Here is a 13715-nt window from a genome sequence, read left to right on the forward strand (position 1 = left end):
AAACTTTTTCTGTCCTACTGTACTGGCAACCTGTCAAGGGGCGTAGCCCACCTCTCACAGAGCCAGAGACGAGCATGAGCAAAGTCCCATTTGGTTTTAGTGTAGCTCAGGTGTGCGCCACGCACTTGTCTCATTTCGCCTCGGTTAAGCACACAGCATCAAACGTTTCTGAAACGCCAAGAGATTTTGAGTGAGAATATGCTGGCCTCTACCAGAAAACTGAAAATGGGTCATCACCGGGGCTTTCCGTGGGACGATGGGGACGATGATACAAAACATTTGATTAAATCTACACAGAAATGGTTCACCAGGAAAAAAAAACAAAAAAAAACTGTCTTCTATGTCAGTTCCAAGATCTCTCTCCCTTTATTACTCTCCAACAATGTGAAGAAAAGTCTAAGTATCCATCACATTGACCAATAAAACATGAACTTTGGAAATAAAATTAAAGCCGTACATTGTCATTCGGGGCACGCCAATGGGTTATCATCCAAAGTTAGGTGTGGTTCTCCACAGCAAGCTCGGTAACACCCTTGTTTGGCTTGGTAATCTCATTATGATTGACATGAAGAGGCCCTAAAAGCTTGGACTGTAAACATTCAACCCCCACTTTAGAGCTGATGTTTCAGTCGCAAATGGGTTGGAGACCGTGTTTACCCAGCATCTCTTAAATTTACCATTTAGGCTGGATTTTCTAACATGAAACATATCATTTGTCATAATGTAGTCACATTTCCTGCCTCAACAGGAGACAAACAGGAGGTGATTTATGACTAATAAAAATATTATATTTTATGTCACTACACAGAGTTTTAACATAATGAAGAAAACAGATCTGCAATGCTTTTGTCAGAGATCACAGTTTTTATCAAATTTATCCAATCTGACTTTAATGGGCAGATAAGTTAAAGCAGGCACTACATAAAGCTCACTTAACTTTAAAATTTTCATGAAATGTTTTATGGATATAGCACCATAAATTTGGATTAATTTTGAAAATTTAGTGTGTTTTTTTTTCCACAGTCACAAACTCTAAACCACCACTGCTGTCCTTTCCTGACCTGTCAGTTTAGTTGGACTCCAATGTCTCGGTGCCATTCTGTTTGTATTATCAGATGATGAGTTCAACAGTACTCTGAGAGACTTTAAAAAAAAAAAAAAAGCTTTAGATATTTAGATATGAACATGTTGTGAACCTCTCTATAACTTTTTCCCTGACTTGTATGAAAGGTGACAAGCTGGGAAAAACTCAGTGTGTATGATTTCATGCAACAATTCAGCTGGTATCTTCCACAAAAAAAGGGAGGTAGAGTTTCTAAACATCTTCAATTTGAAACAAATTTAATTAAAATCATAGGAAGAAAATCGAAAAGAAATGATCTCACCTTTTTTTTTTTCAACCCATGAAGTAATTTTAAGCTCTTTTCAAAACAGCTATCTTGGTCCAATATCTGTTCAAGTGTCCTAAAATGCCATGCTGTGACCCTGTGAACTAGTTAGATTCTTTAGAGGACAGACCCACAACCACACAAACAGTTGGCTCAGTGACCCGTCTGCGCTCCCTGCCAAGGTCAGAGCTGGAGGGAAGTGATGAACATGCTGATGGAAGGCATTATTGCTCATCTTCACAAACGCACGCAGATACAGTCAAAAATCCCAAACACACGCATGATTAATGTAACGCATATAGGTATACATACAACAGATTTATACATTTATATTCACACCCCTATGAACTCGCACAGACAACTAGCAGACTCCCATCCACTCCAGCTTGCGTACAGCTCATGCCAGCAAGCTAGTTTCCCAGTCTCTCCATCTGTCCATGGACTGGAAAGTCCCAAAACTACACACACACACACACCCCAACACACAATGTTTTTTTTTTTTATCTTCACAAGGACTTTACATTGACTTCCATTTAATTTTTTTAATTCATCTTGATAACCTAACCCTGACCCTTACCTTGAACTTAGCCATTACCAGTACATGCCTAACCCTAAAGTTAACCTAAACTCAATTCATACCTTAGTCCTAAACTTAACCCACTAACCCTAAAACAGCACTTCTTTTGTGGGGGCAGGGCTTTGGCCTCCATAAGGCAAAATATGTTCTCTCAAAGCAGTATTTGTTGGGAGAAAAATGGTCCTTACAAGGTGCTAAATGCTAAAACACACACTGAGCCATTCACTGCACAATTTTTGGCTGCCAGGTTGTTTGGCAGAAAAGATGAGCCATAGACATATAAAGATGTGAAAAGAAAGATGAAAAGAAGTGGATTTTTGGGTCACAGTAAAAGCTACACATGTACATTGTTGAATTTGTTCATTCTTTGGAGACACATAAAGAGGCAGTCATTAGCTCCTCAACTCACGCATGCATACACAGGTAAATGTATTTCTTAAAACGGACCTGAAATCTCCTCCTCACTCAAACACACCCATCTGGCCTAATGTGGTCCCCAGAGGATGAGAGCCCCTCCAGCGTCAGAGTGACCTTCCAGATAGCCTCAGCGTTGAAGTGACCTTCCTTTCCAAATAATTACAACAATTAATCAATTAAATGCTGAGGCAACCACAACTCTACAGCTCCATAGCCAGGCTCATGTGCATGTGTGAGCACCTCATTACCTCTGGAGCCTAACGCAGCACAAAGGCACGCCTTCACTCTTTCTCCCACAAGCACGTGCGTGCACATGAAAACCCTCTGTCTGTGGTTGCCACGGGCAACCCAGGCATGAGCGCCGGGGTGTGGCATACCCCGTCTCAGGTGGTGCACGAGAATGATGACAGCTGACAAGTCGTAGTGAGACACCCTCCACAAAAATCTGCCCCACCCCCTCCTCGCCATCCATGCGGTTTTCCTTCTCTGTCTCTTTTCCATCTCTATTTTTTTCTTTATTCCTCCTATCCTATTTTCTTCCTTCTCTCCCATACATGCTGCAAGTAGTCCAATAATAACATTATCACCAGTCTGAATACCTTCACTTTCACAGAAGACAAACTGGGTAGGTTTTTTTTTTTTTAAGATATTTTTTACTTGACTCTCTTTTTTTTTTTTTTTTTTTTTTGGCAAAAACTCCCAGATTTTTTATTTTATTTTATTTAAAATAATAAAATAAATTTTTTTTAAATTTTTTTTAATGCAATTTCAGTCAAAATGAATTTAGTTCAGCACTCATTTTAGTTTTTTGTTTTGTTTTGTAAAAAAGCTGTGATAAAGAGCAAGTATGCTGTCTTGTAACTCTAGGGACTGAAGAGTCAAAAAAACATAACCAAAAAAAAGTTTTAAAATGTCAAGCATCAGACTAAAAATTGGATGAAGGCACAAAATGTCCTGCATCTAAATCCTACTCCTACTGCTTCTGTAGGTAAGAAGGTGCTGTGAGGTAAATGTTTCTAAATGACTTATCACCAGGAATAACAATAAAATAAAAGTCACGTTGTGAAAAAAAAAGTCATAAGCCATAGTCCTGTGGATTTTTTATTTTTTAATGTTCATAAACAGGAACTATTGTTGGACGTTTTAAACTATTTTGAGTCCACTGATAGGTACTGAAAACTTAAATGCCAGTGGAAGACATTAGTAGTCACTCTGAGACTCGGAGTCCACACTGGACACGTCGGCAGACAGGAACACACATGCTAATATCCTAGCATGCACGGTTTTGGGTTGTGAGAGAAGAACACAAAGTCCCTGGTGAGAAAGCAAGCAGGCATGGGGAGAAAATGCAAACTTCATTCAAAATAACGGAAGTTGAACCGAGGACCTTCTTCCTGCTGGAAACAAAGCTGCCAAATGTGTCAACAAACAAATCCATTCAGTCTAACATGACACACATAAAGGGACAAATATATTCCAGATCTTGCCACTTACACAAAGTCCAGTTTAATTTGATCTACAAGGTGTTGTGAAAAGAGAATCTTCTCGCTGACAAAACCTCTTCTATTTTAGTTCTTTAATTCAACTTAATGTTTTAGATCAGCACAATAATTTTGATGTCAGATTGAGAAAAATGAGAACAAATTGAGTAAATACAACATGTGGCTTTCAAAGTATTACCTCTCTCTTTGAGTAAGCCACTCTAACATCTTGTTTTTTGTGTTCTGGAGCCATCCAGGTGTGTATTTGCTGGCGCACATCAGGTCATTGTTCCACTGCAAAGCCCAATGGAGCTTGAGTCCAAGATCACAAACTTAGCCTGACGTTCTCCATGAGGGTTTTCTGGCAGAGGTCATGTCCCACAGAAGTATGCAACCTGAATCCATCGTACCACCACCATCATGTTTGACTGTTGGCATGACTTTGCACATCTGAAACGCTGAATTAGTTTTACACTAAATGTAATAGGACACTTCTTCCAAAAAATCTCCACTCCTGAGTGCATCCATGTCAATGGAGGCCAAGCAGAAGAGTCACCGAACATTCTTGTGTCTGCTAATATATATATGTATATTTATTTTTATTTTTTTCTGCTGGCATCAGTTGGAAAACCAAAAATCCATATAATCAGAAAGACAGAAGATTAATTAATAGTTGCCCTTTGCCTTGATCACTGAATGCCATGAAAGAACAGTCCGTTTTTATTTTCATATAACTTCCAGCATAAATAATTAACACGAGACTTCAGTGCACACATGCAGTAATGCTGTGGTAGAATGGGCTGTACGAGTCAAAGGGTTTTAAGTTTCATTTACCTAACAGCTGTTTACACAGACACAATACAATGAAGGAAGGACACCTGTTCGTTGCGGCTAACCTTACCTCTTCTTTGTTCCAGCTAAAATACACAAAACTGCAAAGCTCTGGAAAGAGTGTGCATAGATCCTCTTTCTTAATTTGTCCTCAGCATCTCTTCTCTAACTGGTAGTTTATTTCTAACATAAAAACAGGTTTCCAAAGAGGGCTTTGTTTTTATTTTATTTATTTTTTAATCTATAACATTTTCAGTTGGTAATGAAAGCCACGTACATTAGGACACTCTCTTGTTTCATCATGTTCCTCCACAATCTCTTCGTATTCTCAGCTTGCTTTATAAATTAGTAAATGCAGTATTTGGTTTCCCTGTCGTTAATTATTGAAGCGACAGTGATACAAGACTCGCCTCCCAGTGCGCCCAGTGCGCCCAGACCCATGTTTTAGCTCGTTTCCTGGCAACCCAGCTACTTATAGTCAGGCATCAGTAACATCCTAATAATTCTGCTGCGCATGCGATGGGGGGCTGGGGGAGTGCAATTTACACACAAATCAGTCCGACTATTTTACATCGTGTTACGAAGCTGCCCTCGTGTCTCTATAAGGTCTTTGAATAACGTGCAACAAATCACAACAGTGGCCTCTTATTGTGGTCACTGCTAGACCTTATTTGACAGATTTCAAGTGAGTAAAGGAACTGTTGCGCAACACCCTTCGAAAGGGTGTGAAGTGTAAAACAAGTGACCTTGACTGGATATGAACTTCCACTGAACTGAAATGTGATATCTGTCATCGTTGTGGCAAGTATTTACAAGCTGTCAGGCTGATTTTAAACACTCTCGGAGAGCCTCAGTGGGCATTTGGGATTCTACTTTCTATTGACAGAAGGGAGCCAGGTCACCAGGAGAGTAAATAAATGATTGAAAGGATTGGCTCGGTCACAACAGCCGAGGCTCCTGTGTCGATCCAGGCTATTGATCCAGTGCTAGGTGGCATCAATGAAACGCTAGAGTTGTTTAATTTAAGGAAGTCAAACAAAGGCCTAATGAGAATGATTTTTTTATTTTAGCTTTTGAGCTCTCGTCGCTGCTCTGCTTCTGGTAACCAAAGTGGCGGCAAAATGATCTACATCCTGTCTCCTGCATTTTGTCATGTTGGAACCTAAAAAAATACATGGTGTATTGTGTGTCTCCAAATATAATGCAAGTCAACCAAGTTCTTTCAAAGATCACCTCATTTCAAAAACAAACTCCAAATAGCATTGTTGAGTTTGAAGATCACATCAGAAAGATGTGAAATTTAAAGCTTGGTTAGCTTTTAAAACAACATACAACGCTTCAACATTTCAGTTCATCCTCTGCAAATAACAAAAGCAGGCACAACTATAAGGAGTTGATTGGAAGACGTCGGTAGCTAGATGGAAGGAAATACTGCAAGAAGATCTGTCAGGTGCTTCAGAAAGCTGGGGAAACTTTGCATTATTATTGTGTTTTTGCTTTTTGTATTGACATTTTTTGTGATGAAGCAGTTTGTGGCTCTTGACATATTAATGTATTTCACCACATTGCATAATATGACTTTCAATGTGCAGCCAGCCAATTACTTGTTGGAATTGCCCAGTCAAACATAAGCTGCAAGTCTTGAAGAAAATACTTTTTCCAGATGCTCTCAATCTCATCTTAGTCTTTGTTATTTTGCCAATAATGGGTAAAAAAAATTCTTTCCACTGAAAACCGTGTCTATAAATTACTAATTTAGGGAGACTGAATAGAAATGCATGCCACACTTTTCAGTTTTATTCCTAAAAATGTTCACATTTTACTTCATTATGGTCAAGTTTATGCCGTCTTATCGAATGAAGTCCTAATATACATTGATGTTCAAGGGGTATAAACACATTTACAAAGAACTGAATCTTCTGTCTCTCTGTCTCTGTGAAGTCTAGGGTGGTTTTCTAAGATAAATCTTCAAACATAAAAAAACATACTCGAAAATGTTTTACATTGTCAAACCAACACACACAAAAAACCTTCTAAATAAAACTTTGATAAAATTGAATTAAATTTAATAAAAGTATATCAATATTTGTCAGGTTCACACATACGCTACACTCTGTGCTCCTTCACAAGCCACCAAAGAAGAAAGACGGGGTCCATGGTTCAGGCGCTTATGAATAAAGTACAACTGTGAAATCAATAGATAGAATGAGACAAAAGACTTGGGAGAATAAAGCTCGAACTTTAAGGTGAAAGACTCTCCACCGTTTCGACAAGGACATTGGCTTTGGTTCCACTGGGTTCCAGTGACAGTAGCGGCTGGCATAAAGCATTATTAATGACCAAGGAAACTGGCCTTCAGGCGAGGCGTTAATTATATCACTGGAGAGCTGGAGGAAGAGAGCGGGAGGGGTGAGGCCACTCCCAGTTTGGTGTGTGTGTGTGGGTGTGTGTGTGCGCGCGTGTACATTTTACATTGTTAAGCCATTACTGTCCTAATTTCTAAAGTGAGGCCCGGCTGATAGATTGCCAGAATCCGTCCCCAATATCAGTCTAGACCCTATCTGACTTCTGTAATTGTGTTTTTCTCATCTTATTCATGTCAGATATTCTCCTTTTTGTGCACATCAAAGAGAAAAAAATAATCTAGTGAGTTAACTTTAAACAAATAAGCTCCACAGTTTGGGTTAGAAAACAATACACCGATGATTCTGTCCAGTGGGTGTGCCCTTGAGCTACCTGTCTCTCCTTCTTATCAAAATAATCCATTCATTTAATTTCACCTCACTTAATTTATCTAATGAATGTATGCTTTGATTCAACAATTCACATTTTTCCACTAATCCAAATGTGACAGAATTAACTGGAGAGATAATTTGGTTAGCTACAGGCTACTGTTTTTATCATTAGGCCGGTCTTAATCACTACCGTCCTTTCTGTACACTGGCACAGATTCGTAGTCTGGAGCTCGGCGTGCCATGAGCAGAGGGTGTGTTTTTGATGCCTGGCGCCTGCATGTGACAGCTCCATCGGCTGTGAGCGGTCCTCCACTCCTTGCCGTCTCATAGCATCTGTGGCGCTGCGCCTTAAAAGGCCAGGGGCCGATCACTGTGCATCCCTTCCAACGCAGCTCAAAGTCAGGCCTTCTTACAATCAAACTGTGGCTTTAAGTCTGGGGCTAAAAAGTGCATCGCTGTCCTAATGTGGTTAAACTGAACACCAGAAAGCATTGTTTTCTGATCTGTCCCTGCATTCATCATTTGGTGAGGCTGGACAGTGATGACATAAAAAAGAGACATTGAAAATCTTTTCTTTTTTTTTTTTTCCAAGTTAGAAAATATTATGTGTCACTAATTTTCAGATTATGATGTCTACATATGGAATACTACTTACTACTTTAACTTTTTTTATTTGCAAAGATTCCTCACATCCTACAAAAGCATAGAAAGGGAAGTTTAGGTTTTCCTTTTAGGTTTTAAGTTACCCCATACGCTCTCAATTTTCAGCAGTGATCTTTGAAATGTTTGAAATGTTAAACATAATATTTAATAACCTTAACTCTGCTTTACCTTCTCCACAGTTTTCTCTTTGACTTGTCGCTTGCTCTTGGTTTTCATAGTACTGTCCGTTCAACAAAGTTCTCACACAAACATACGGGTTCTTTACAGAACAGTTTTATTTATACTGGAAACGAATTATAGGCTGAACACTGTTTAGTAATCTGCTCTTCTTAATCTTAAAATACAAGCATGTCTCACTTTTTAATATCAAAAGGAATTTATATATTTTTTCACTTCATCCAATTGCTTGCTATGCTGATGATCCAAAAGAGATGCTGAAAATTGTGATTGTAGGGTGATAAAATAAAATACTATAGTGATATGAATACTTTTTTAAAAAGTGCCTAAAATGACACCAGTTCAAATTGAGAAACACCTTTGCTTCTTTGGTCTTAGCTCTCTATAAACTTAGTTTCCATTCATTTTAATAAAACACAAAGTTGCAATTGTCAATGCCACATGAAAATGCGACAAGCTTTTTGTATCTACTTGTATAGATAATCTGATGCGCTGCTTCTCAACTGATGATGTGTTTTATAACTATTCTCTTTCAGCTTCTCAAATGTGATGCACTTTAATTAAAAAAAATAAAAAAATGTCCTTTTCATTAGCTAAAAGAGCCCAGGTCACAAACACAATACTGCTTTAAATAACTAACATTATTCCTTTTCTTTCCTGTAATCCAGTGTTCAGGGAGCCCTACACAGTCCGAGTGGCAGACCAGCATTCCATGCGGGGTAACATTGCCGTATTCAAGTGCCTCATCCCTTCAGCTGTTCAAGAGTACGTCAGCGTGGTGTCCTGGGAGAAAGACACCGTTTCCATCATCCCTGGTAGGACATTCAGGCTACAGTTGTCATCAGTGATTCACCAAACACCGTGACGTTGCAGTTGGAAATTAGTTTGACAGGTTTTGTCAGCCAATCGCTAAAATACTGATGTCATGACTCGCTCATTGTGTTTTATTTGCATCAGGGAGAAATTAGATGAAGAAATTTAACAGAATGTTGGTTATCATCTTTTTACAGTGATAAATACTGTATGTTTTATTTTTGCAATGCTTGTTTGGGTATAACATTTTTCACCATACAATTCCCATAGTTTAAAAGTTCTTTACATGGGTTGTCAAACTAAATTGTGGAGAAACTGCAGGTTTTTCTACCGGTTGGCATCAGCACTATTGCTTCACACCTCCACTCATTCAATAAAAGAATGTCACCTGACTTTTCCTCTGCATTCAAAAACGACAAATTCAGCTGTTTGGGAATATTTCTGGTCATGTAAAATACATACAGACATGTTGTGGAAACATACCATCCCTTTAGTGCTCTTAATAAAAACATAAAGGAAACTCGACTTGTGCCCGTGTGAGAATGTTGACTGAGAAAGCTTGAGACGGTACACAGTCGGATGAGTGATACATTTGTGTCACTGCTCGTGAAAAAATTGAGCAGCCATATCTTTGCTGTGTCTCGGAGCAGCTCTCTTTACTCCACATGATCCTTTCTTTAAATCATTCAACGGAGAAGCAATATCACTTTGAAACTGAGCTTGCAAGTAGCTATTCTTTCAGTGTGCATTGACATTTGTGCGTGTGAATGTGAATGTGTTCAGGAGTGCGTGGCATGGTGTTAACGTCTGCTCTATAGAGCAACGCCAAATTGCAGGCTGTCAGATGAGACTGTTCAGGTCAGATGATATGTTTTGCTCCTTCTGCCCCTTATCGCCCTCTCTGATACGGAGTGCTTACTTCGTCTCTGTACAGTGCATGCGCCTTTGTGCATAAAGGTGTGTTTGTGCTCCTCTTTTTGTACAATTCTATCCTTCACACAGCAGCACCCATTGATCCAACTCAACACTGGTGCGTATATGTATGTGTGTGGCCCGAGGGGGGTTTCCAGTCTGGATCGATAAAGCTTGTTGTTGGATTCCCCTCTCTCTTGTCACAGATCTCTCAGTGTGAGAGTGGTGAGACCAGGCAAGTCTGTTTGACTCATAGCTCAGTGTGTCTGCGTGTGTGCTTTGTTAGTAAAAGTCAGTGTATCACGTTTGTGTGCTAAGCGCTCAGTGGGAGTATGGTATTGATCATTTGGTAAAACATGCACACATAAACAAGTAAAAGCATGTTGGGATAGTCGCTTTCTCTCTTTCTCTCGCTCTTCCTCTACCTCACTCACACACGCCCACACACCCAAGTGTAAATAAGCGGTTTCCTGAAAAAGACCTTAACCCTAAAAGAATGAAATAAGGATGTACTGTTTTTCAAAGATAAATAAATTGATGCATATAGTCAAAATGAGCTGCTTCCATAGGGTGACTGTACTTAACCTTAGAGATAAGGGTAAGTCATCTGGGGTTAGCTCCCTTTGACAGTTTTCTGGGCACCATCACCATCAACACAACCCTTCTTGGACTCCAGTGATATAGCCAGGAGAAATACAGATAGTATCCACGACTTTAAGTCTGCTGGCTTTTTATTCCATTGTGTATTTTAACTGGCAATTTTTTGCTATGAGCTCAGGGATGTAGATGCCAAGATTTTATGCAATCTGTAGTGCCCATACCATATAGCCCATAAAAAGCACTTGCCCATTTGGATGTTTTACCCTTTTTGTTGCTTTTGCAAATCAGTCATGCCCAACAAAATTTGGCTTCCTTAACAAAGCAAAAAACCTTTTCATGTTAAAGTAGAAACTGGTTTGTACAAAATGACAAAAATAAATACAGATATTTAACATAAAGTTAAATGATTGTTAAATGATTGCACAAATATTCAAGGCAGTAGTTAGAATATGCACCTTTTGCTAAAATCACATCTGAACTCTGCAATTTTTCTCCACTCTGCTTTGTAATACTTTTCAAGCTCTGTCAGTTAGCATGGAGTTTTCACTTTGACATTAAAAAAGTGTTTTCGTCTTTTTTTTCTCCTTTTTTTTTTGTCAAAAAGGCCAAATTTGATTCATCATAAATAATTTGTAAAAGAAATATAATGGTAAAACATCCAAGGGAATGATTACTTTTTATAGGTGCTGGTAAAGGTTTTCTCCGGGGAGTTTTGCTGACAAAGTCACAACAGAAAACTTAAAGATGGTTTTTGCCAACTCTTCCGATTTTGATCTTTCAACCACATTTATCTTGATACCTGATCTGTTAACAACAGATGGAAAATCACTTATTCATCCAAAATTCATTCCACTTATCACTAAGTGTTTATCTAAACAAACAAAAAACGTTTCTTTTTTTTGCCAAATTGCAAAACACAGCTCTCTATAGCTCACACAATCAGCTATAAGAACATATTGCATTTCTGTTTCTTAACAGGTTGGATCCACAGTCAATCAGCAACAATAAGGTGGACACACGATTTTAACTAAGATTTGTTTATCTAACTAGGAGTAACACAAGATTCAGATTCAGAGCTTTTATTCCACTTAAAATAGGACATGAGCAGTGAAACACAAGTAATGCTACAATAAAGTAAATTGTAAATCTACCAAGCTGTTTACATAAATTTACACTTTATTCTTCTTTGTATCACCTGCAGTCGAATTAATTCTTGATGTTTTTTGTGTTGCATTTAAAAAAAATAAAGGAAATTAAGTGTCATATATTCATATCAGGGCTCAAAGATCCACTCTGGTTTTAGTTATCCTTCTAGTCCTCTTGTTTTCACAGGCCCACAAGGCAAACTGTTGAAATCACAACCTGAAAAGGTAAATATTAAAAAAAACCACTTTTTTGAGTTTAGTCTATAGCTAACTTATGTCCAAACATGAGCAAAAGTTAACACGTGTTTGTTAATCATGTACGGTAGTTCATCATTTTACTTATGAAGCTTTGCAAAGTTTATCTGCTGACAGCTTGTAATTGTCTCTTTGATGATCAGTGAAGTTTATCATGATTTTACTTAAAACAACAAAAATTGTAAAGCATCAGTATTATAAGTATTAGCAAAATAACTTCCAGAGCAAAGAAAAAAGATTTTGATGATAAATTCCTCTTGTTTGTTTTTTTTAATGTTCGGATATCTCTAAAAATGATGATTTGGGGATTCTTAATGAAACCATGCTTTGCTATCCTGTCAAAATGTTAATCTAAAGACATTGTGGAGCTTTATTTTTTCCTCCCAATTTTCTCAGTCACTCCTCCTCCTCTCTCCTCACAGCTGATGAATAGGTCCTATTGGTAAGACAGTGGTGCTCTTCTTTTCGACCATCTTCGGCTCAAAGGCTCTTCTCATCTCTTTCCCTCCCTGGTACAGACTGGTGGCCTGTGTCGATGGCCCCACACAGAAACACTTACACAAACACTGACCCACACCGAGTTCCAATTAGAGGCGTTCGTGCATGCCTCCATCCATCCGTCCATTCATCCCCTTCATCCATCAGCTCCTGGTTGCATGCTCAACTTTCAGCCTTCACTTGAGCACTCGAGATGCTCTGGTGCTTTGCCATTTATTAGAGACAGAGCATGCTAGGTGTCGGCTTGACAAGATGACATATGTCACACAGACGGCTGTGTTGGTCAATAAAACTGAGTATGAATGGGTTTTGATGAAGAGAGAGGAGGGTGTTTGCTGACAGCTGGCCTCACTGCGATTCGACCCTTCTTGGGTGTCGTGTCAGTATTTGACAGCCAAATCTGTTTGCCTTTGTGGCCTGCACATAGAGCAATGTTGGGCGGTACGGACAAATTTACAGACAGACAGGCTGATAGTCAAACAGAGGAGGGCCAAGTGTTTAGAGTAGCTCTTGTGGTTTTTACTTAGCTGTCATAACCGCCGCTCTCGCACAGCTTCTCCATATAGCTGCGTCTCTCCGTTTAATTGATGGTTTGCTGGTGTCGCCGTCACTTATAATAAAATTAGCATTTGTTTTCTTGTCAGTTAGGCAACTGAAGGACTACAATCTGACAGATGTGTAATAAGGAACTTCATCTGCGTACGGGGGTGTGTGTGTATGAGACTGTGTGAATCTCCTCCTCCAGTTGGAGCTTAAAACAGTGTGAGTTTTATCCGGTCGCCATGGAAACCGGTGCAATCCGGCAGGCGGAATGAGGAAGGTGTGAGGATGCATCGCTGCTTGATTTTTATTAGTGCATCACCATGGCTCAGCTCCACCACAGTCATGCTCACACACATGCATACACGCCGGCAAACAGAGGACAGTGGTGCATATTTCTATTCCTTCCTGGGATGGAAGACGGTCAAACTGGCCATCCCTGAAACTGTTAATTGCGTCCATCACGTCAACACTCCAGTACATGCAAATTTGCACATAAGCAACTGAGGTTTTTGATATTGATTACCATATGTTTCAAAGCACTGTCTGTGGTCACCTCCCTCACAAAGCTTCCAACATTTTATGGCTAAAACACGGTATTACACACACTACAATTAGAGGAGATTGTTTTTTTTCTATCCGAAATAAAATTCTAACCTTTTCTGAGGACTGCCCTTCTAATT

The 13715-nt window shown here is 39.1% G+C and overlaps 1 protein-coding gene across 3 annotated transcripts in view; it reads left to right on the top strand.

The window, feature by feature from the left end:
- dscaml1 (Down syndrome cell adhesion molecule like 1) overlaps positions 1-13715 on the top strand; it is a 111903-nt gene that overhangs the window by 14052 nt on the left and 84136 nt on the right. For all 3 annotated transcript variants that reach the window (XM_032590676.1, XM_032590673.1, XM_032590674.1), the window contains exon 3: positions 8938-9084. In XM_032590676.1, coding sequence (XP_032446567.1) covers positions 8938-9084 — 147 coding nt within the window. The remainder of the gene's footprint in view (positions 1-8937; positions 9085-13715) is intronic.

This window comes from Xiphophorus hellerii, chromosome 18 (genome assembly GCF_003331165.1).
Source record: "Xiphophorus hellerii strain 12219 chromosome 18, Xiphophorus_hellerii-4.1, whole genome shotgun sequence".
NCBI lineage: Eukaryota > Metazoa > Chordata > Actinopteri > Cyprinodontiformes > Poeciliidae > Xiphophorus > Xiphophorus hellerii.